Raw genomic sequence first — 22,874 nt, forward strand, 5'->3', positions numbered from 1 at the left:
ATGTAAATACATTAAATGTAAATTATATGTAAATACATATAATTAAGAAAATACTAATTAAATGTGTTAAAATAAAAAGAATGTTATCTGAAAAGCCTGATGTAATTATCTTTATACTCAGGAGTTATATATATGTATATGTATATATAACTCCTGTAACTCAGGAGTTACAAGTATTCTCATTTCTGGTCCTCATGCCGAATTGTAAACTAGTAATTCAGCTCTCTAAAAATATTATAAAAATGTGGCAGAAATAAAATCCCTTAATATTTTCAACAGCTCCTAAATGCCCTCTGGTGGCCTACCATGACAATCGCACAGTACAGCAGAAAAATATTTAATCATACATGACAGTAATTAAGAAGATTTTTTTATTATTATTATTTTTTATTAGCAAAATGGTGAGAGGAATATACTTTATATAATCTTTGTTATTTGCAAGCAACCAATAACTTGGAATATATTTTTTTCTATGTGCAATATGTAGCTGTCTATTCTTCTTTTACTCTAACTAATGTGATCAACAATTAAATGCCTAAATAGAGTAGAATAGTTCCATTGGAAGGGACCTACAAAGATCATGCAGTCCAACTGCCTGACCACTTCAGGGCTAACCAAAAGTTACAGCACGTTATTGAGGGCATTGTCCAAACCCCTCTTGAACGCTGATAGGTATGGGGCATCAACCACCTCTCCAGGAAGCCTGTTCCAGTGTCTGACCACCCTCACAATACAGAAGATTTCCCTAACGCCCACTCTGACCCTCCCCTGGTGCAGCTTTTTGCCGTTGCCTCATGTCCTGCCATCGGTGACCAGGGAGCAGAGGCCTGCACCCCCCTCCCTGCTTCCCCTGCTCAGGAAGTTGCAGAGAGCAAAATTCACGTGAAGTGTTACAGTATCAAGGATCTATCCGCAACAGTAACTCCAGAGGGGAACAATAACAAGCTTGTCAGTAATTAGATATTCAAATACAAAAGGCTGAGGCTGCTTATAGGATGGACAGATATTTCCATTGAATTAATTACTTAACTAAGAATTGCCACTAGTCAACACACCTAAATTAAATATGTTTGCTGGAATTTCAGTCTCTGATTTTTCTCTCCTGTTTTTACATATTGCTATTTCTGTCTTTTTCCGAAACGTGATGCTTCACTTTTAGTCCTGCTCCAGTGTGTCTCCCCCTGGCCATTCCTCAAACTCACTGGATGATTCCTGTTTTCTGTTTTGGTTTGATTCTTAATCTCAGTGGCCCCCACAATAATTGAGCAGCCTGTGTCCCATCATCTTGCTCCCACACCAGCTCTAAACAGCAGGAAAAAAAAAAAAAAAGGAAAAAAAGAAAGAAAACCTATCCACACTTTCAAATACTTGTTTCTCACTTAATTTCATTACAGCTTGGTACCATTCCTTGAGCTCTGAGCATTTGTCCACCTGAATCTCCCCATATCAGAAAACCTTCTTCCACTGATGCATGTATCTTCTGTTTGAGATGCAAAACATATATCCTAGTACTTAAACATCTTCCTTTTTAAGTTGTGTTTTATATGGTCAGGCTTCCTCATTAGCAGCCAAGTTCATTTTATGGCACCGTTAATGTTAGAGCTAACAGCTGAGGCATTGATAGGATTTAAACCAATTTTCCTATCCAATGCATTAGGTAAGTGCATTTTTCTCCATCTCTGGTCTGCTGCTGCTTCTCTGTCTAGATCCTGTTTGCAGGGGCCTAGCTTTCCTTCTGGCACTGTCAAGGAGTGCTCTGATGGTCACAGGGAAGGACACTTTGAGTGTCATGAGATGCACCTGAATAACCTACTGGAAGTGAGGAGGTGAAGGTCTTTTTGATTACAAAAGAACAGATAAGAATAAAATACATTTCAATGGAAAGGGTAGTCATCAGCTATTCAAAACCAAGCATTATTGTCTTTACTTTTACATATTCCAAGCACACACAAAACTCAATAAAACCCATGGAAAATGTGAGTGCTTTCCAGAAAATCATGGTTTATGGACAATATATTTGCTCTAACATGTCTACCAGTTCAGAAGCTGTTGTTTGGAATGTTTATACTGACAAATGGAATATTAAAAATGGATCAATAAATTACTTTGAATTAAATGTTCCTGGCTGTTTTTGTTGTCCTACAAAAACATACACAGAAAACATTTCATGTCGTGGAAAACATGTACTGCCTCACAGATAATGTCCTTATGTATTGTTGTGTCGATCCATATGGTGGATCTCCAAATCTAAAAAGAAAAAAAAGTTTAAGACTGATAGACTGGATATGCTAAGCTATCTAAACAGTGGGCTTTGTTTTGAAAGAGATTTTGGATATTTGGCATTTTTGAAAATAATTTATTTTAAGGTCCTCACAAATACCTTTAGGAATCTAATATCCATTATGCTCATCAAAAGTTGTATTGTACTATTGCTGTGATACCTGGAAACTTAATATATTTAAATCTTCTTAGTTTTAGATGGTGAATCTGTGAAGCACTACAGGATCCGAAGTCTGGATAAAGAAGGCTTTTTCCTAAGCAGACAGAAAATTTTTAAAACTCTGAATGAGTTTGTTTACTATTACAGTAAGAACAGTGATGGCCTTTGCGTGGTGCTTGGAAAACCATGTTTAAAGGTATGTGTGGATAGTACAGTGTGCAACATAGTTTTTGTAAGCTAATTTGTCAGGTGTCAGTCAGAAAGTACTAACCCCGTAGCTGCTTCCACCATTTCAAAATGGTAATGATCTGCATATTTTCAGGAATCTTTGGGTAGCAATACAGTTTCATTCTTGAGGCTGATATGTTAATAACAAAATACCATGCCATTTTGAACAAATCATATTGCAGTTGGAGGAGAAAATATGACCAATAGTGATTTCTTAATACCTTTTTGTAATTGTATATGATGATGAAACCTCCGGCTTCATAACTCCAGCTGTGCATAAGTAATTTCTGAGACAAAACCACAAGGTACAGGCAAGCAATACATCACTGTTCAAAAAAGCTTGCTAGGAGGATGACTTCTAAATTTTACTTTTAATGGCAGGATATTTTCTTTAGGATATTTCTTATTTCTAACAACAAACAAACAAACAAAACAAACAAACAAACAAAAAAAACAACCAAGAACTGGGCTCTATTTTGTGTTCTCAGCTTATTTAATCATGTTTGTGCTCTCAGGGAACATTCATATCAGATTCAACTTAACATGATGTAGTTAACAATGACTTGGATATTCAGTTGAAAAAAAAAAAAGAGAAATCTAAATTAACATATTATTTATATTCTTTTACCAGGTACAAATTCCTAATACTTTTGATTTGACATATAAAACTGTTGACCAGTGGGAGATAGACCGAAATTCTTTGAAATTCGTTAAAAAATTAGGATCTGGTCAGTTTGGTGAGGTATGGGAAGGACGGTGGAACGATACTACCCCTGTGGCAATCAAAACATTAAAACCAGGTATGTGAATTGCTCTTAATAATGTGAAATGCTGCCAAAGCTGCTGCTTTATTTTTTCAATGGTATTAAAAAGAGACCCTATCAGTATATGAAACCATCCTTAAAATCATTGCACTTAGACATGAAGGCTGGTAAAACTCAAGGTCCAGATAGTCTTTGGTATTTTGAATGACAATTTTATATAGGTTTCTGTTTCTGTGTGAGCTGGACAAATTCTTTTTCAATATCTATATTACATAAAAGGCAACCCCAGCAAGGCCATCTCCTTTGTACAATGTTGCTGGTATAGAATTGAGTGTCTACATTTCATCTGTAGGTGAAGTAATCAATTTAATTCTGGTTTGTCATTGCTAGAATTGTTCCTGGTGACTACATGCTATATTATAAAGACTCTTTTGGAAGACGTACTGTGTTAAGCTTGTTGTATTTAAGAAGTACTTTAATCTCAATAATGATTGAATCAATCTTCTTAGGTTTTAATATACAACATTAATATGTTTGCATATAATATAACCTTGTGACTAAAATAGCTTTTGATACTTCTTCTTGATTATTTTTCATTAACTAAATCTGTGCATTTTAAGTTGACAACATAAAACATCTGCCAGCAGATGGCAAGAATCTCATAGAGAAGAAAGGTAGCCTGGATGATATATACATTTTTAAAAAAGCTAACATTATAGTTTGTTGTTATTAACTGAAAAAACTCAAGTTGGGCATTAATGATCCTGTTTCAGAAAACAAAACAGATTGATATGTTTGGTTCAGAAGAACAACTAAATATGCTTAAGTCCTAGTTGAATTGTCTCCTGAACAGGGAGGAATTTAAGCATGCATTTTAGGGCTATCTTCCATCACAGTATTATTTCTGTTTTGGAACTTGCAAACTGAAAACAAATAAGAACCTTGTCTTTTTCTTTCTCTTACCCAAAGTAGGAAAACTGTTCAGATGAAAGTTCTTCTGTAAGTTGTGTGAAAGACAGCATACATTTTCAGAGAACTGATGCATTTCCATACTGCCTAGTAAACACAGAAACCATCTTGAATTTTCTGTCCATTTCTCTGTCCTAAGACAGAATCCAGCAATCCACCTTTTGTGACAGGGATCCATCAGCCTATTTTTAATGACTTCTGAAACCAGAAGTCTGAACCCTGGTTCTCCTTGTATCTGACCTGAATCTTTCTACCTGAAGTACAAGCAGAATTCTTCGTGTAGATAAGATGTTTTAGGTGTTTTTTTTTTTTTTTAATTATTAATTATTTTTTTTTTTCCAGATATGACTCTGAAAGGGAGAACAAGTCCAGTTGTGTAAAGACAGGGAATTATTTCATATTTCTTACATGTTATACCTCTGTTTAAACAATCCAGTATAGTACTTGCCTTTCTTCTCCATAAGGCAAGACTCTAATTTGTCCATCATAGTTTACTTTCTTTTAATGATTTAAAGCAACATCTGGACAAATTTGTTCTATTGCAAAAGACTGAAGGATTCTTCCTAAAGCATGAAATATTTTCAACAATATTTAAAGAAGGAAATTAAAACTGGGATGAAGAACAAGACTAATCTTAAATTTCTCGTGACATTAAGTTTTCTTTTAGAGATTGCCTTATTCCTTCTTCAAGAAAATATGAGGCAATTAGCACTCTAGGAAAAGATTTGTTTCTCATCAAACAAAATAATTAGATTTTGCACAAATTGCAGTGCATACATTTCTACTTATTTTCTTTAGGAGGAAAGTGCAGCTGACATTTATCTGGTATTGCATATGCAAAATGGGAAGCTCTCCTAATCATTTCATCTCCTTTTAATAACTCATTTCAAAACTCTACTTCAGCTTCTCCTGCTGTATAATGGGAACAGTGAATATTATCAGTTCTCTATGAAACAAACTTGTTTTAATAATGGACTCGATCAGAACTGGCAATACTACACAGAAATACATGAAACTTTCATGGGACACTAATGCCAAGTTACAGCTGCAATTTAATAGCTTGCTTTTCTTCCTTCTCTCTCTTTCTTTCTTTCTTTCTTTCTTTCTTTCTTTTTTTTTCTTTCTTTCTTTCTTTCTTTCTTTCTTTCTTTCTTTCTTTCTTTCTTTCTTTCTTTCTTTCTTTCTTTCTTTCTTTCTTTCTTTCTCTTTCTTTCTTTCTTTCTTTCTTTCTTTCCTTCTTTCTTTCTTTCTTTCTTTCTTTCTTTTTTCTTTCTTTCTTTCTTTCTTTCTTTCTTTCTTTCTTTCTTTCTTTCTCTTTCTTTCTTTCTTTCTTTTTCTTTCTTTCTTTCTTTCCTTCTTTCTTTCTTTCTTTCCTTTCTTTCTTTCTTTCTTTCTTTCTTTCTTTCTTTCTTTCTTTCTTTCTTTCTTTCTTTCTTTCTTTCTTTCTTTCTTTCTTTCTTTTCTTCCCTTCTTCCCTTCTTTCCCTTCTTTCCCTTCTTTTTCCCTTCTTTCTTTCCTTTCTTTCTTTCCCTTCTTTCTCTCTCTCCCTCTTTTTTTTTTTCCCTCTCTCTCTCTCTTTCTTTCTCCCTCTCTTTTATTTTTTATTTTTTCCCTTTTGTGGCTGCAACAACTGTTATATACAAAGAGTTTTTCAAGGAAATAAAGCAAAAGAAGGCACTGGCATGTGCAGATAGCACTAAGGTGTTAGTAGCGAGGGACATTCATAATTAAGAATCACAGGGAAAGTGCAAGTATACAAAGGATCACAGGAATAAATTATGCTTATGAGACAATTTCTCCTGCAGTCCTAGTACCTTGCTGTTTGGCCTGGAAAACCTATGAACATGTAGTGGTGCAGTGGCCAGTTTCCACCCTGGGCACTCTCTTTCCCAGTTGAAACCCCTTCCAGGTTTCTCTCCCAAGGAAATCAGGGCATAGACTTAGGAAGGATATGTTAATAAGAGTAATTGTGACATGGAAACATGCCCTCATTTCCAGGAAAGAGCAGATTAATAAAGTAAAATAATCACATATCAAACAACTTTGAAGAGCATGATACAAATCAGCACATCATAGATTCATGGGCTTGATAGCCATAAGGGATTTCTGCTAGTTTGAGTGTTTTCCTGTTGAGCTTTAATTTGCAGTATAAATCTAGATCATGTATAATCTGAATACTTTGCTATTATATGCCATTAGATTTCACCCACCTGATGGATTATTTACATCTAATTAAAACGCAGCTTGCTTTTGGCTAGATAATAACTAGACATCTTCCAGTCCTGAGATGGCGGTACAGACAGAAGTTGCTTCTGCTCTCTTTGACAGTTTGCATCAATTATATATCACAATGACTGTAAGAATGTGGGCATAATTTCTCATCAGGGTTTACCTGCTGTCTTCACTTTAATGTATGTTATGTCTTTTTCTAATAAAATAAAGGCCTCCTTGTATGCTTTTTTTTTCTTTTTCTTTTTTTTTTTTCTTTTTTTTTTCTTTCTTTTCTGGAGGTACTTAAAAACTGAGTTAAATCAATTTTCAATCACAATTTGCAATCATCTTTAAAATTTTCTCAAATAGATTTTCTGGATCCTCTCTAATTTCTATCTATTGCTGCTAAAATGTTTAAAATGATTGTATTTAGGTAGATGGCCTTCCAACCTGTAAGAATAATTCAACTCCCAGAATTCTGTTGAGGTAGCAATGATGGACTTTTCCCTGAACCAATTCTCACTTGATGGAAATATGTGATTTCTGGCTTATGAGTAATTAGGATACTCATAAATCTGTTTCCATTCCAATCTGGAGCTAGAGCCAATTTTTCAGATATTGCACACGAACTAGAAAATTCACAAGTGTTCCTTTCAGAAGCATTAATGTCTAGCATACTAGTTACATTTTTTTTCCCCTATCTTTAGGCATCTAACATCTTAGATGTATCAGACTTTAATAATTAGTGGGAAGAAATAGGTATTTACATGTCATATGAGTCATACTATAGATTAGAAATCTACATTAGAACCAGGGAATAACATGTTATTAAAGCATGTTTATTTCAATTGATTGCAAAGTCTGGACAACTAACTCAGATCTAGTGTCTGAAGTTGGAAGAGGTGAATCCAGCTACCAGCAGCATTTTGTAATTTCCACAGATTTTGCAACAGTGACAAAACTAAGAAATATGTTAAGCTGTTGGAGCCTCTGAGCTCTCACAGTGATGAACCTCTGAGTCCTCTGACCAAGAACTGGAGGGGGACTGGGGTTCCTGAGGAGGTCACAGGAAATGACTGTTCTCTGAAGAACCTGGTGGGATAAACCCCCATTGCCTTCCTGACTATGGAGTATCTGGTTTAACCAGCTTCAGGGGGCTGGGTTTGCAGTTCGCTGGCTATGGATGATAAGGCTCCACACACAAGCCTCCTGGACAATAAGGTAGATTTTGCAGGAAAAAGAACTCAACCTGAGATGTTTTCAGATTTAATGAACCATCCTTTTTCAAAGAGTTCCTGTTTCTGCTAGCAGTTTTTTGTCCATCTCTAAACAGAATAATCAGAACTTCCTCACTAAAACCATCAGAAGATGAGATCTATTGATCCAGTATCATTTTTTTCCCCCTGACTTCTTAGAAACTTTTTTTCAGAGCCAATGGTGGACTGTGGAGCCATTCACAATGTCAAAAAAATAGTCTGTGATCCTTAAATTTGTACAAGATTTCTGTTAACCTTGCAGGAAGAGTCACAAGTCTCATCTGTATGCTACAGTCTTTTGATTAAAGTAATAGCAAGTCATGTACAATATCTTCAATGTCTTTAATTAATACAACAATATTTAGATTTTTTTTTTTATCTTAAACTTTTTTTACCAGTGTGAGACAGGCTATCATTATGTTAAAATTCATAAATCTTGATCCTTTGGTACCAGCCTTCCGTGTCACCTCAGCACTTGCTGGTGTTATATTTAGCGGTTTCAGCTACAGTATTTTTGTCCCCTGGGACAATACCCTCCTTTGTGGAGTATATGGGTGGTCATGTCCTTCCATCTCCTACTCCTATTTGTCTCCTTTCTCTTATTTCCTCTTCCCTTCTCCCTCTTCTTCCCTCATTGTTTCTGGCAATATTAGGTAGAACCTTATTACTTTTTCCCCAAACATCCAGTGGAGAATGGCACAGGAAGAAGAGCCTCCAGCAGTTGTAAGGCAGCATATGAGCCATGATTGCTGCTAGATCCCTTCTGCAATAATCATAAACAGGCAAGGGTTTAATGTCCCCCCTTCTTTGATCTTCTGTGCAACAATTGTTTATATTGGATTCTACCATATCTAAACTAGGACATGGTCCTGATAAAAAATGTCAGAGGAGCAGGAGTTGTTTTTTTTTTTTTTTTTTTTTTTAGGGGTCTCCTGCCAAGAAGAGCTGAACACACTGTTCAGAATATATTCCCAGGTATATGGTGGAGAGCAGCCAAAGAGCTCCTGCTTTCCTACTTTGGTGCTCCCTCAGGATACTCATGCTTTGTGATTGATTATGCAGTAACTCTTGATTTAATATTTTCCTATATGTTTTCACAAATTAGCATTCACATTGAAAATTATACTTCTTCAGAGGAGAATCCTCTAAGTACATTTTCAGATGTCTATAAACAAAGTTCTCTTATGCAGTAAACCTAATATAAAAGGCAATATTAGCTGGTAACTTTGCAGGGGTGTGACTGAGAACACAATTACATTAGGCTTAGCTGAAAAAATTGAGCAGTGGAGGTTTGTCCACTGCACTATGAAGAACAAATTTTCCATATTGATTATGCAGGTGCATAATCATGAACCATTCTATGTTGAAGAACTGCATTGCATGAGCTGATGGCAGCCTCCTTCAAGATTCTGGCAGTGAGTTGCTCAAGTGTTTCAGCAGCACACTGAAGACAGTTCAGCAGGGAATAAAAGTTGAAAACACGAGTATTTCTAGGCCACAACTGACTAAAATGTGTGGCATCTAGGCTAGAAGGCACAGAACTATACATCTGTTGATCACTATGGCTATAAGCAAAAACTGTAGTAATGTGATGCCTACATTCAGATAATTGTCTTATTTGTTCATTGGTGTTTGACTCACTCTACTTTTGAGACATCTGTGGCATTTTAGCGGGCAAAAACATAGTGATGGATGGGTTAATGAAAAAAACAAAACACAAGAACATCTTTGCTTTAAGGAACATCTTATCTGCCTTTCGAGTTATTGACCCACAACTATCAAAGATGTGTAGGAATCAGAGATAAGAAAATGGTCTAGAAGCCAGCAACTGCTATTTCTGTTCTTGGCTCTGCACAACACTCTCTTGTTGTAGGTCCCTGAACCATGCCATTTCATATTTCTGTTTTTATTTTCTCACTGAGACATTGTTTTTTCTATTTAAGTGGAAATCATTACAGCAGGGATTTGCACTTTGTCCTATGCTGAGTGTGATAGATTCTCTAGAACCTGTTCCCGGGGCTAGTTTGCTTCTCCAACTGTCAGCACATATAGAAGACATCTATCATCACCGATTAATCATAGCTGAGAAAGTTCCTTATGGCCTGTTCAAGTTTACAGATGCACTTGTCATTATCATATTGTAAAGTATCTCCCAAGTTCCTCTCTTTGCATGGAAGCTTCCCAAGCAAGATTTTTTTAGGAGGCATTCTCAAAATAGTCTCTGGGTCGGTAGTTATCAGAGGTTTTTGTAATATATTCAGTTCTTCAGTATGTCATGTCTTTAGGCATATGCAGTGTAAAAAGCTTTGCACACAGGAAATTTTCCCTATTTCCCTGAACAAAGAAAACTTATTCCATTTAGTTTAGTACATAGCTTTACAATACATAACTTACAATTCAGTACATAAACTTGTACTAACTTGTAAGTTCACTAGAATGTGATGAAAAACATGCTTGAGGGCTGTTGGATACCTATCATATTCTCCTGGTAGTGTGAATAGTTTACAGTTAGTCTCTTGTGTTAGTAAGAACTTGTACTTTTTAATGTTATTTCTTTATTATGTATAAACTTCTTCAGAAGATCACAATAACGCCCAGTGTACCCTCTACATAAATCACTCTTTATAAACTTATACAGAAGACAAAGTTGCTCTGAAGTACAAGGTTACTTTGAAGTCATTTTTGAAGGTTTATCAGAAGTTGCCAACAAAGTCTCTCCAGAGGAGCTTATCAAATATTTAAAGACCACTTACATTTAGGCCAGTGGAAATCAGATAGAAATGACTGACCAAGTGTCTGCCTTGTAATGTGGAGCTTCCTCAATTCTAGAACAACATATTTTCAGAAAGAAAGTAATAAGTTCCTGTTTTAATTAACCTTAAATTAGACGTGATTTCTGGAAAAGAAACACATCATAGATTGCACCAAATAAAAATATCCTAGCATTTGGTTCTTAAGGACTTTGGTCTTACCAAAACATTTCTCGTTCAAAAAAGAAATTAACAAACCCATATTTTCTTCAGGTATTGATCAATCTACTCACAAACTGGTGTCTTGCAAAAGGATACATGTTGTTTGAGTAAAAGCTTATGTTATAGTTGATTTTTGATCAAGTTGTTTCTAACCTACATTGATCTGCTGTTCATACTGTGTTTACCATTTACAGATGAAAATGACTACTTCATTACAAACACATAATTGAATGACAAACTAAAAAAAAAAAAATATTTGAAACTCCATTTGACATATATTTTACTTATTTCATTTCCATAAGCTTCCCCAGAGAAATATGCTGCAACTTCTTTCTTGCTCCTTTGATTGGTAAAAAGCACATTGTCTTGTTTTGAGATGGCAAGTTTTACTTTGCTTATGGAATTGCTAAAATGTAATCTTAGACAAAAGATTGATAAAGCCACTTTTTTTTTTTTTTTTGGCAGCCATTTCATTCATTAACTACACTATAAGGGGGAGGGTTGGTCGCTGTTTACTGCTTGTGCTATTTAAAGATATAAACTAAAAAAAATGAAGGTTATACAAACTCTTTATGCAGAAAATACTTATTGATCTTGTCACTGGTTTGTTATTATTACTGTTATTATTATTAACATTTTTAATTAACAGGGTAAAGAAGAACTTGCTGTTATTCATAATAGAATACTTCTCTCTTGATCACTTTATTGGAAGTTGTCATATATGAAAAACGTGTTGCTTGGGTTCAATTTGTAGGAAGAAGTTTATAGCATGATTAAACTGAGAGATTCCTTATAGGCAAAATTTGATGTTGGAAACAAATCAGACTGTCATTTTCTATGGTGTGAAGAAATCCTGTATAATGATTCATAGAGGAAAGGTGGTTTGGTAGACCCCAAGTTAGCAAATACTTTATTCTTTTTAAGATCAACATGTCAAATGTTGGCGATGATGCTAAATCACTAGTCAGGCTTATGCATTTACCTTTAGATGAACAATCCCTCATAACTTACAGCTTCTCTTTAGACTTTAGGGTGATTTCCACAACAAATGCATGTATCTTGAAAAGAGAAAGCAAATGGACCACAGTATTAAATCAGTATCAAAGTAAGCCCAAACCCTAAAAAGATAACTGTAGGTTTTTTTTTTTTTTTTTTTTTTTTGACTGTTAGAAAAGAAGAATTTGTGGAAAGGTCAGATAAAGCTGTAAAGACTGTGCTGCTCTAAATAGGAAAAGGACGTAAAGTTATCATTACAGATATTTTTTTTTCTCCTGAGTGTTATCATTTCTGCTCTATCAAGACCATCTATGAGTCATCTGCTTTTTGTCCAGTTCCCCACTTTCCTCTGACAGTGACAAAAACGAATGGGTATACACTGTACCAGTTGAGGAGATGCATTATTGGCTGCTATCCATTTATTGATGGCATAGAAATCCATTGCCTTTCACCACCCCTCCTAATGGCATCCTATAAAATATTGTCAAATTGGACCCTGTGGAATTGCCAAGCAAAGTGTTAGAACAACAGTATGAGCACCTGTCCCTTGCAATAGTCTTTGCTCTCAGAGGTTGCAGTGTCAAGTGGCTTTTTTCACAATGTTTATCAGCAACATTTTTCAGTCATTTCTATTACATTGATGCAAGGATGTAAAACGGCACATTATTTTTATGTTTTGGGAAATAGGTTGGAGCACTACTTAGGTGGTAGCATTCATGCTAGGTGTTGGGTAAAGTGGTCCAGGCTGATTTACTAGTTCATTCTGTAGAACAGATTTTCTGGTGGAGTTTTATTGCTGAGGCATTTAGCATAGTCACAGCATTTCACTCTATTTAAACATCCATGTTAGAAGCAGAGCCAAGCTCCCAAATGAACCTTGTCTGTTACCTAATGTTAAAGAAAATAAAATAAAGACTCTTACTCTTGCAGGCTTGGTTTCTCAAATGACTTATTCTGCTTACACTAAGAAAAGAGGCTGTTTTTAAACATGGCATAGAACAGATTAGACTTGAATAGCTTTTTTTCAAAAACCTCAGTGTAATATTTTCTTAATGAAAATATTTTGATTTGGGAGGAAGGAACTATTTGAGTAGTTGGATAATTTCACATTTGTTTTTACAAGTATTGTTAAATCCATGTTATTTGCCATCATCCTCAAACCTCTGAGATTATCTGATCACTATTGAATCATCCACAAAGAAAACTTTTCATCATTTGTGCATGTTTTTTTCCTAATCAATGCCCTGTTCAGAAAGTATGAGCTGTAATCCTAACTTTGCCACTGACTTTCACTCCCTGTGCTGTTTCTACATTGTTTTTTTTTTTTTTTTTTGGCTTAGTTTATATATTGACTCACTGTGTATATGAATAGAACAAGAGATGATAGTATAACCTTATATAATGAGTAAAAATTTGGGATTATTAGCTGTTAAGATACTTACACATTTAAGGTGGTATAAAATTACTGTTGCATATTCACTCTGAGAATATATGTATTTATTTATATGTATATATTATGTAAACATTATAAATAGTTTTTTTGCATTTATGTATATAAAATGCACATATCCATTCCTTATATACTAAAGTGTTTTCAGTGCTTTCAGGGTTTGATTGCTGAAGCTGATAACGATAGCACAACATATTCTTATTGTAGCACAATTTTTGTAGGAAAGTCTATGTTCATTATCTAGATACTATTACCTCAGTTTCCAGGTATTTTGTTAACAAGTTGCAACATAATTATTTGCTTAAATTATATCAGTTTACATTCTAGCCTCACATTTTTTTCTGCCTAGGGGAGGCCTGTGGGAGGTTAATCTTAGCCTTTATATTCCTGGGGTCTGGAACACATATGTTCTCTATCCCTGTGCAACTGGCATATTTCACTCATTAACTGTTTATTTCTGCTGCTCTGCCTGTTTTCTCTGGGAACTGTGAAGATTTGAGATGCTAATGTGCTTTGAGAGACAGAAAACAATCTCAGTTATTGCCTTAAGACTGCCAGGCTGGTAGAAAGGTCTTTAATAACCTTAGCTTATGTTTTGTTATATGGTGTTGTTTCAGGTTCAATGGATCCAAAAGACTTTCTGAGGGAAGCACAAATAATGAAGAACTTGAGACATCCAAAGCTTATACAGCTTTATGCTGTTTGTACCTTGGAGGACCCAATTTATATTATTACAGAGCTTATGAAATATGGAAGTCTTCTAGAATACCTTCAAAGTAAGCATACAACTAGAAACTCATTTCAAGGGGTGCCACAGCTTTCAGTTTAGTAAATATACTAACATAAAAGATAGAGTTAAAACACTTGGTTTAATATAAAAGCTGCTTTATTTGTTGTATTTGGGGATGAGAAAAGAGGAAAGAAAGATGTTTATGAACAAATTTGACATGCCAAAGTATCTGAGAAGCAGGAAAGAATCACATTTACAGTTTTTTTCCTGCCTTATGATGACACGTATTTTTCCACCAGTTCTATGACTAGATGGGAATGTACACCAACAGAATAAAAAGATAAGCATACCAAAGGACAAGTCGTCATATTTGACACAAAATGGAGGCATTTCCACAGCATGTACTTAATAGCTTTAAAATCTATTATCAGGCAAGGATAGTCTTTCACTGTGAATTTGTCCCTTGCCTGTTGCATCAGGTCTTTTATCTCAGCAGCACTTCGAAGTGCTATTCTGAAGACAAATAATAATTAAAAATAAAGTTGTACAGCCTGGAAAAGATTAGCATAATGATTGCTCTGTAAGTTCACCTCAGCTATTGAGAAATGCCTGGTTCTAGTGCTGTTCCTCATTTTCAGTTCAGGAGATGACTGATATACTAAATGTCTCTAAGGTTGTGATGTTCTCTTAGAATCATAGAATTGTTAAGGTTGGAAAAGACCTCCAACCCATTCCAATGCCTAACCAGTCTTTCTGAGAAGAAGTTTCTCCTAAAAATCTTCAGACAGATCTTCAAGATCTCAGTAAATGTCTTCTGCCTTCAGCCCGTAAGTCAAAGACCTGTGCAGTACTGTGGAAAATATTTAAGGTGATACACCTCTTCCCCCATCCTCTCTATGGAACTGTTTCTTAAGTGAGGCTCGGTCCAGGGACAGTTGCAGCTGAAGAAGTCTCTAGTAGAGGGATGGCCCAGTTAGGAAGCCCCCAGAGAAGCTGAAAGGAAGTTGTGCCAGGTCATCTACAGGTTTGCATGCATTACTAAGTGCTAGTAGTCAGAAGCTGCGAGGCACAAATTTCCTTTAAATACTCATCTTTGGCGCCTTTATGTGCAGATTGCTGCTTATTTGACTGAAAGAGCCTGGCATGTCAGAAAATGATTGCTGTGCATGAAAACATTTATTGAATGAGAGAAATAGCTCTGAGAAAGCCAGGATGAATCACAGCTATTGCACAGGTGAAAATTTTCCTCCCTTTGTACAAGGAATACAATATGTCCAGGACATATCAGCACTGCAGCCCATGTTTAGATCAGTTGCCAGCATATGCACAGCAGCTGCCCTTGTAGGCATTGCATGTATACAGCCTGATTTGTGCACTAATTCCTGCAGCCTCGCATAAGAGACTATGCAAAGTCCATTGGTCTCCAGGCAGCTGTCAAAACAACTGTAAAAATGGCCAATGGAAACCTGCTGGTATCTCTCCTTTTCTGATGGCCTATGCACAGGGAGATAAGCAGAACTAAGAGGTGGAGGCAGAGATGCAACTGCTTTTATAGGTATTGGTCAGAGAAGTCATTGCCACTAGTGACAGTAATAAGAAAACAGATTTGAAGCTTGAGTAGAGCTCTCTGTCTGAAAGTGATCTTTATCCGTTGGAGGTCAGTGCATAGCTCCTGATAAGCATTCTTGACACTCAGCTACTTCAAGAACCAGGAAAACATTTCCAAAAGGCTGCTGTTTCTGTGTATGTTATGAGTAAAAATGGCAAACTGGAAGAGAGGAAAAGTCTGGAGAACATTCCTTGGTTAAATTCCAATTCTGGAAATGTTTGGTATGTGCTTTCAGTTTTAAGAAGCCCTAATATTTTATGCGTGGTGACTATCACATTTCACCATAATGACAGCAACTGAATTGTGATGGGCACATGAATTCCCTGTGTACCCTGTGAATGTACTTTGGGATACTTCTTGATAAACACTGCTATGCAGAGTTACTGAGCTGCCACCAGTATAACAAAAATGAAACTAAAAACTTTTCTTTGTTATTGGATGTGAATGAAATCATCATAAATGTATGAATGCCTTTATCATTTCTGATAGACCTAGGGCTTTTTCTGGCAGAGACGCAGTCTGGAAATTTGGTGAATTATATCCAAGGAAATGCTCTCAGCTGGTGAAAGTGCTGTGTATTTATTTATTTATTGTCAAGATTCTGTTGATGTGAATATTTGCCCATATTTCCTAAATGAGATATCGTGATTGATTGCTTAGAACAAGGTGCAGACCTTGAGCTGTCTTTGATATTTCCTCTAATAAATTTTTCATATAAGGGGGATAGTCATGTCAAAAAATATTACTAGGAAAGGGCATGAAAATGCTACTTTTTCTTTACAGGATAAAGAATAAGCCATGGGGAAGTTTTGTAAATTCACAAGTAGTGCCTGGTTTTGGATGTGGAAGTTATATTAACTTTGTTTTTTGTTGTTGTAGTTTTTCCTCCTTTATAACACTTTCAGACAAACTAAAACATGTGCATGCCCAAATATAATGCAGCTGTAAACTCTTCCACCTTGCTCTGGTTTAGACAGATGGGAGCTGGCTCTGTTCTGGAAACCTTTGTAGCAGTACTTCAACAGTGAGTTCAGTTGTGGCCTCCTTCCGTCCATCAACCCACATGCTAAAGGCAGTAGGTCAGCCTCTGCTGCAACTCCACTTATAGAGGTGGATCTTGTCCCTGTCCTTTAACGTGGTGCACCTGTATGTCCTAGAAGGAATAAAACACAAGAACGATTTAGCAGCTCTGACTCTTATTCTGCACTTACGCAGCTCATTACACATGAGGAGTCATCCATTCTGCAGTGACATTGCTGTGTTCTGTCAATTGGAGCAAGCTTGCATCAGGCCAGCCTGGAGCATTGACAGAGCAAGGACAAACCCATGCTCAAGTCGGTCTCTTTCTCTGCATTAACAAGGAGGTAGTTCACAGTCTTCAGGTGAAGGTGCAGTGTGAAAAAGAACACAAAGAGAGGGTTTTTAAACTGAGTCACATAAGCTAGTTTCCAAAACCCACATACCTATGCAGGTACTTGTACATATTTAGTTATTTTCTGGTTAAATACAGCGTAAGCTTCATTTGTGGATTTATTTTTGTCCAGTAAGATGAATAGTAAATGTTGATGTCTGCCAGTTATCACAACTGCAAAACTTCTGAGTACTATATTATTCTGTGGCCTGATGATAGATTTTCTTGATGGTTAAGCCATAGATTTTCACATAGACTGATTTTCTCTTTCTTTTCTAAAGGTCAAGGCAGCTATTAAACATATGTGTGAGAGAGGAAAAGAATTTCTGAGTCAACAATAAAAATAAATAATCTCAGCAGTAGATTATCATGCCAATGAGTTTAGCCTCAAAAAGGAAGTAGGACAATACATATACAGAGCAAATACAATCATTTAAAATTCATTTCTTTTACCTATTCATCTCAGAACATCCAGATGAACAGAAAATTCAAGACAAGGAGAGTGCAGCATAGATTAGTAAACAATGGAATTTCACACTTATTGTAAGGGGTGACTGCAAGGGTAGGTCAGATAAAATGCCAGAACTGGAGGAAGCTATGCAAAACAATGCCAAGACACTTTCACTGTGTATCAATTCAAAATAAGTGACAGAAAACTGCCAGCCTAAAACGTTTTATTTAACTCAGAGGCAGTAAGGAATACGAGTCACCATCCTCAATGAGAAAGGAGAACTGCCAATACATGAAGCAGCAAACACTTAGCTTTTTGATATTGTTAAAATTCTGAAACAGAAAGTTGAAATCATTCTGAGTATTAGATGCTACAGACATCTAAATATGTTTCAGTGCTGCAGACTTTGAGTGTCAATGCCTGACTATAACACTGATTTGGCGTACCTAGATTACCTAGGGGTATGCATTCTATGCTGAGTTTATCTGTCCTCAAAATGCCATAAAGTCCCTGGATTTGAATTCTAACGTGTCATACCCCAGTAACATCTTATTGGTACCTGTCTTACTATTTATGGCTGCAGGTTTTCATGGACCTGAGGCTTTTTCTTCATGTGTAGAGGCAAGCTGTTCCGTGCAAAGTTATTTTGCTACTTTATTTGAACAGCCAATCTTTGAGAGCAAATCTCTATTTCTGAAACTAGCTGATCTTACCGCCGTGGGAGTGGCTTAAACATTGCTTCAGAAAGTTCTACAAGAGTAGCAGGAAGCTTGAAAGCAGCTCAAGGAGTCCTTTTGTTGAGTAGCAGCAACAGAGATACCAGTGTGAAGCAGTCAAGTGGACTGTAAAATGAAAATGAGAGTTACACTTGACAGCAGGTGGTGTATTTGCTAGTAAGAATCACCAGAGAACAGGCAGCAGGGCTAATTTTGTCCTTTTCCCTCTTTAGTCATCTTTGGCTACATCCAGTGAGTACTGATATTAACTCTTACTTGCATTTTGGGATGGGTTATGCACTTTTCAGAAAGGCAAATATCTGCATTGCTAACAGTAGATAAATGTCTTTTTCTTTAGAATATGTCACCGGATCCTTCTAGACCTAGAACAACTGCTGTATTTAGCATCTACTGTTTTCGACAAGATGGGGCAGTCATTGTCACTTGGTTATCATGAAACAAGCTCTGTGACTTAAAGTAGTGCCATTCACTAACCTCTGACATTTGTTTGGTCTGTTACTTCATTGCATTGCATGGTTGCCTTGATTTGTGTTGGCTATATAATTAAGTCAACTGCTATTTATATCTGAATACCACAAATATTATATTACTTTTGTCTTTTTCTTTTTAAATAGAGGATGCAGGCTCCAAAATCTTCTTGAAACAACAAGTAGACATGGCTGCTCAGGTGGCTTCTGGGATGGCTTACCTTGAAACCCAGAACTATATCCATCGGGATTTGGCAGCCAGAAACGTTCTTGTTGGTGAACACAGTGTTTACAAAGTGGCGGATTTTGGACTTGCAAGAGTTTTTAAGGTGGGTTGTGAAAGGGTAAATTGGCTCTACTTCAGCTCTAGGGGAAAAGGCAGAAGACATCAACTAAGGTATGTCCTGTAACCTCTAAATTAGTGTGTTCAGGCAAAAAAGCAAGTCCAGAGAGAAAAGAATCCTTAATGCATTTCCTTGTACCCACTACTTGTGTTATCATATGCAAGGTTAGAAGCTGTCTTGTGCCTTTGTGTTAGTCTGAAGATGGCAGCGGTGTGGGAAGATGGCTTCCCACTCAGCCACCAAGGAAGGAAACCTTTGCTTTGCAGCCTTTATCCACAAGACTAGTGTCTGGCACATGAAGAGAGATTGCAGGAATTACTCTCCTGAGCCTGTAAGAAAAAGCAGATAAAAATGCATTCACAGCTATTTTCTCCTTTTTTTACTTCTCCTTTGTCTCTGTGATGCTTGGGAGTGTAGGTAGCAATCATAAAATAATCTTATTCCTCTGCACCACTAACTGTGGAGTTCATAAAGAGAACTCTCAGACGTTTGAATCTGATGCAGTTTTAAGTTCATTGCCATTGCATTCTCTTTTTTTTTTTTTTTTATCTCTACCCTTGAAAGGTATGGAATGTCAAGTAATGCTGACCAAGGTCACCCTAGAAAGAGCTGTGGATTAGAAATGAGATTTCTTACCTCTAAAAAGGATCTGAACAGGGTTGGAAAGACTTGATTTGACATATTTTATGGATTCAAAATGTAGCCCATGATTTCTGAGGTCTTACTATTGCTTTTATTGATTTATGCTTTTATGAGAAAGAAAAACAGAGAAGAAAGCCCTCTGCTTCTCATTTACTTTTTCTTTTTAATTCAAGCAGCATATTGAAGTTCATAACAGAGTTGGATTTATTACATATACTGAACTGTAAAATAATGGCTTGACAATGGTATCAAGGGGCTTTGAAAGTGCTTTTTGCTTAATTTTAATTCTTCTAGTTATATATAAGATCAGATTGAACATCTTTAACATGAAAAATATATGTTTTTAAATGAAGATTGCTTATAATATGTATTCCTCCTTTGTTCTCACTAAAAAGGGTAATAATTTACAGCTGTTGACATTGCTTGTTAAAATTTAACTTCACTAAAATATTCTGTTATAGAGTCATTTTTGCAGACTTTCTTAGGAATATTCTGTCTCTTGAGTCAAAGTACTAGGATGGTCACATGCAAAGATCCCACATGAGTAGCTGAGAGAAGTGAAATACAGAATGTTAATTAGCATAATCAAATCATTTCTTGCTTCTAGAGATGAGTATTATGGTCAAAATGCCAATTATATCAACGTGTAGATACAAGACATAGATATGTAGACACAAGACATTTGAACCAATAGTTCAAAGCTTTAGGACATCACAGATGAAAAAGATACATTCTAAATTAAACAAACAAACAAAAAACCAACAGAAATTCTTGTATACATTTGCCTGAATTTGTAAGAGGAAAACCTGACCAAGGCTTGAGTGTGGGTGATGTACGCTAAACCACATTTAGGAATTAAAGAAAGAATAAGTGTTCACAAAGTTTAGGTGTCCATGCTATAAAACTTTAAGGAAATGTTTCTATGGGTAAGGAAAATTAACTCAAATTTGCAAGCAAATAATTTTTCTTTTTTTTAATATGTATTTCGTCTTCACTTCACATGAATTAATTGCAGCCACTGTAAGCTAATGTTAATTTGAATCACTTGGAGTTTGTTCTTCAGTCCTGAAACCTTCTTAAGCAATTGTTATCAAAGTTAATGGCCCTTCAACATTACAATGAATCACAGAACAAAGGTTCTGAATTCATTAGCTCTAGCTCTTCCCTTCTCTATTTACTGAAGACCTGACATGGAGACATTTGGTCTCTAGTGTCAGCAGGATGCTTACACTGCCACTTCTGACAGATTTTTGAGATCTTGCACACCAGATTCAGAGCTCACAGTAGCAGGTCATAATTAATCACAAGCCACTCCAACGCTGTGTGCTCACTTGAAATGATAAATGCTTTGGAAAGGCCTCCAATGAACAGTAGCACTTCTCAACTGTAAAGCCCACTTCAACAAAAGACTTCAGTAAGTGCATGCTTTAATACCATGAAAGGCAAGCGTTTGATAAGTTTAAGCACAAGCTTAGCTTGGTCGGTGCTTAAGTGCTTTGCTAAAGATGATCCTAAATCAGACTTACTTTGTTTTACTGATGACAGGTAGAAAATGGAAATATGTGTGAAACCAGGCCTGAAACAAAACTTCCAGTGAAGTGGACAGCCCCCGAGGCAATCTGCTACAACAAATTCAGCATTAAGTCAGATGTGTGGTCGTTTGGAATACTTGTCTATGAAATAATGACTTATGGAAAGATGCCATATGCAGGTAAGTATTTTTACCTAAGGAATGATTTCTAGTTGTTTTCTTGCTTTTAGAACGACGTATTGTTGTAGTTTAACATGGCTGGCAACTAAGCACCATGAAGCCATTCGCTCACCCTACCCCCTCCATCTCTGGGATGGGGGAGAGAATCAGAAAGAAATGAAAGCCCGTGGGTTGAGATAGAGACAGTTTATTAGGACAGAAAAGAAAGTATAATAATAATAATAATAATAATAATAAAGTGTACAAACCAAGTGATGGACAATGCAATTGCTCACCACCCGCTGACTGATGCCCAGCCTACCCCTGAGCAGCTGGTCCCCCACCCCGGTCAGCCCCCCTGTATTTATTGTTCATCAAGACGTCAGATGGTATGGAATATCCTTTTGGCCAGTTTGGGTCAGCTGTCCTGAGTCCCTCTCAGCTCCCGCTGCACCCCCAGCCTGCCCTCTGACAGGTCAGAACAAGAAGCTGAAAAGTCCTTGGCTTAGTGTAAGCACTGCTCTGCAACAATTAAAAATCAGCATGTTATCAATATTGTTCTCATCCTAAATCCCAAACACAGCACCATACCAGCTACTAGGAGGAAAATTAACTCTATCCTAGCTGAAACCAGAACACATTAAAAAGCTTAATGCCCAAAATACAGGCATGTTAAAGGGTTAGAACTGTAAATACAGAAAGGTAGCTGTTCAGATGATGCCCATTTAGTGGGTCAGACCTTCTGGCTGCCCCAGGCTCCCTGGAAGCTTTCCAAAGGCTGTGATCAACAGCCATTCAAGATTTCTCTTGCTGGAGTCAACCTGCATTTCACATACACAGAAGCCAACTGCCTATTTCCCTCCAGCACCAGATCAAAGATGCCAGCTGCTGGAATGTGGAAAAGGGGAAGGCTTTTTATAGAATCATAGAATCATTAAGGTTGGAAAAGGCCTCCAAGATCATCTGGTCCAACCATCCCTATACTACCAATATTACCCGCTAAGCACCAGGTCCAACCTTTCCTTAAAGGCCCCCAGGACAATGATGCCACCACTTCCCTGGGCAACCCGTCCCAATGCCTGACCGCTCTTTCTGAGAAGAAATTTCTCCTAATTTCCAACCCAAACTCTTGCAAGTTATCTGCAAGAAGAGGCCGACCCCCAGCTCCCCACAACTTCCTTTCAGGTAGTTCTAGAGAGCAATAAGGTTTCCCTTGAGTGTCCTCTTCTCCAGACTAAACAACCTGTTTGCTCAGCCACTCCTCATAGGAGTTGTGTTCAAGACCCTTCACCAGCATCATAGCCCTTCTCTGGACACTGCTCCAGGGCCTCAATGTCCTTCTTGCAGTGAGGGCCCCAAAACTGAACACAGTACTGAAGGTGCAGTCTCATTCTCTCACCTGCCTGCTGCCTTGTTTTTCCTTTCTTTTGTGTGGATATCACATAAAAGAATGCGCTATCGTTGATGAAATACTGCATAGGTACTTCAGGAAGAAGCCATCCAAAAA

General features: G+C 36.7%; 1 protein-coding gene across 3 annotated transcripts in view; it reads left to right on the plus strand.

Annotated features, from left to right (window-relative positions):
- Positions 1 to 22,874, plus strand: part of FRK (fyn related Src family tyrosine kinase) — a 58,948-nt gene that overhangs the window by 32,894 nt on the left and 3,180 nt on the right. For 2 of the 3 annotated variants that reach the window (XM_048065601.2, XM_013175555.3), the window contains exons 3-7: positions 2,473 to 2,636; positions 3,300 to 3,468; positions 13,904 to 14,062; positions 18,839 to 19,020; positions 21,223 to 21,388. In XM_048065601.2, coding sequence (XP_047921558.2) covers positions 2,473 to 2,636; positions 3,300 to 3,468; positions 13,904 to 14,062; positions 18,839 to 19,020; positions 21,223 to 21,388 — 840 coding nt within the window. The remainder of the gene's footprint in view (positions 1 to 2,472; positions 2,637 to 3,299; positions 3,469 to 13,903; positions 14,063 to 18,838; positions 19,021 to 21,222; positions 21,389 to 22,874) is intronic. The other variant, XM_066994402.1, reaches the window with a different exon arrangement.

This window comes from Anser cygnoides, chromosome 3 (assembly GCF_040182565.1).
Source record: "Anser cygnoides isolate HZ-2024a breed goose chromosome 3, Taihu_goose_T2T_genome, whole genome shotgun sequence".
Taxonomy (NCBI): domain Eukaryota; kingdom Metazoa; phylum Chordata; class Aves; order Anseriformes; family Anatidae; genus Anser; species Anser cygnoides.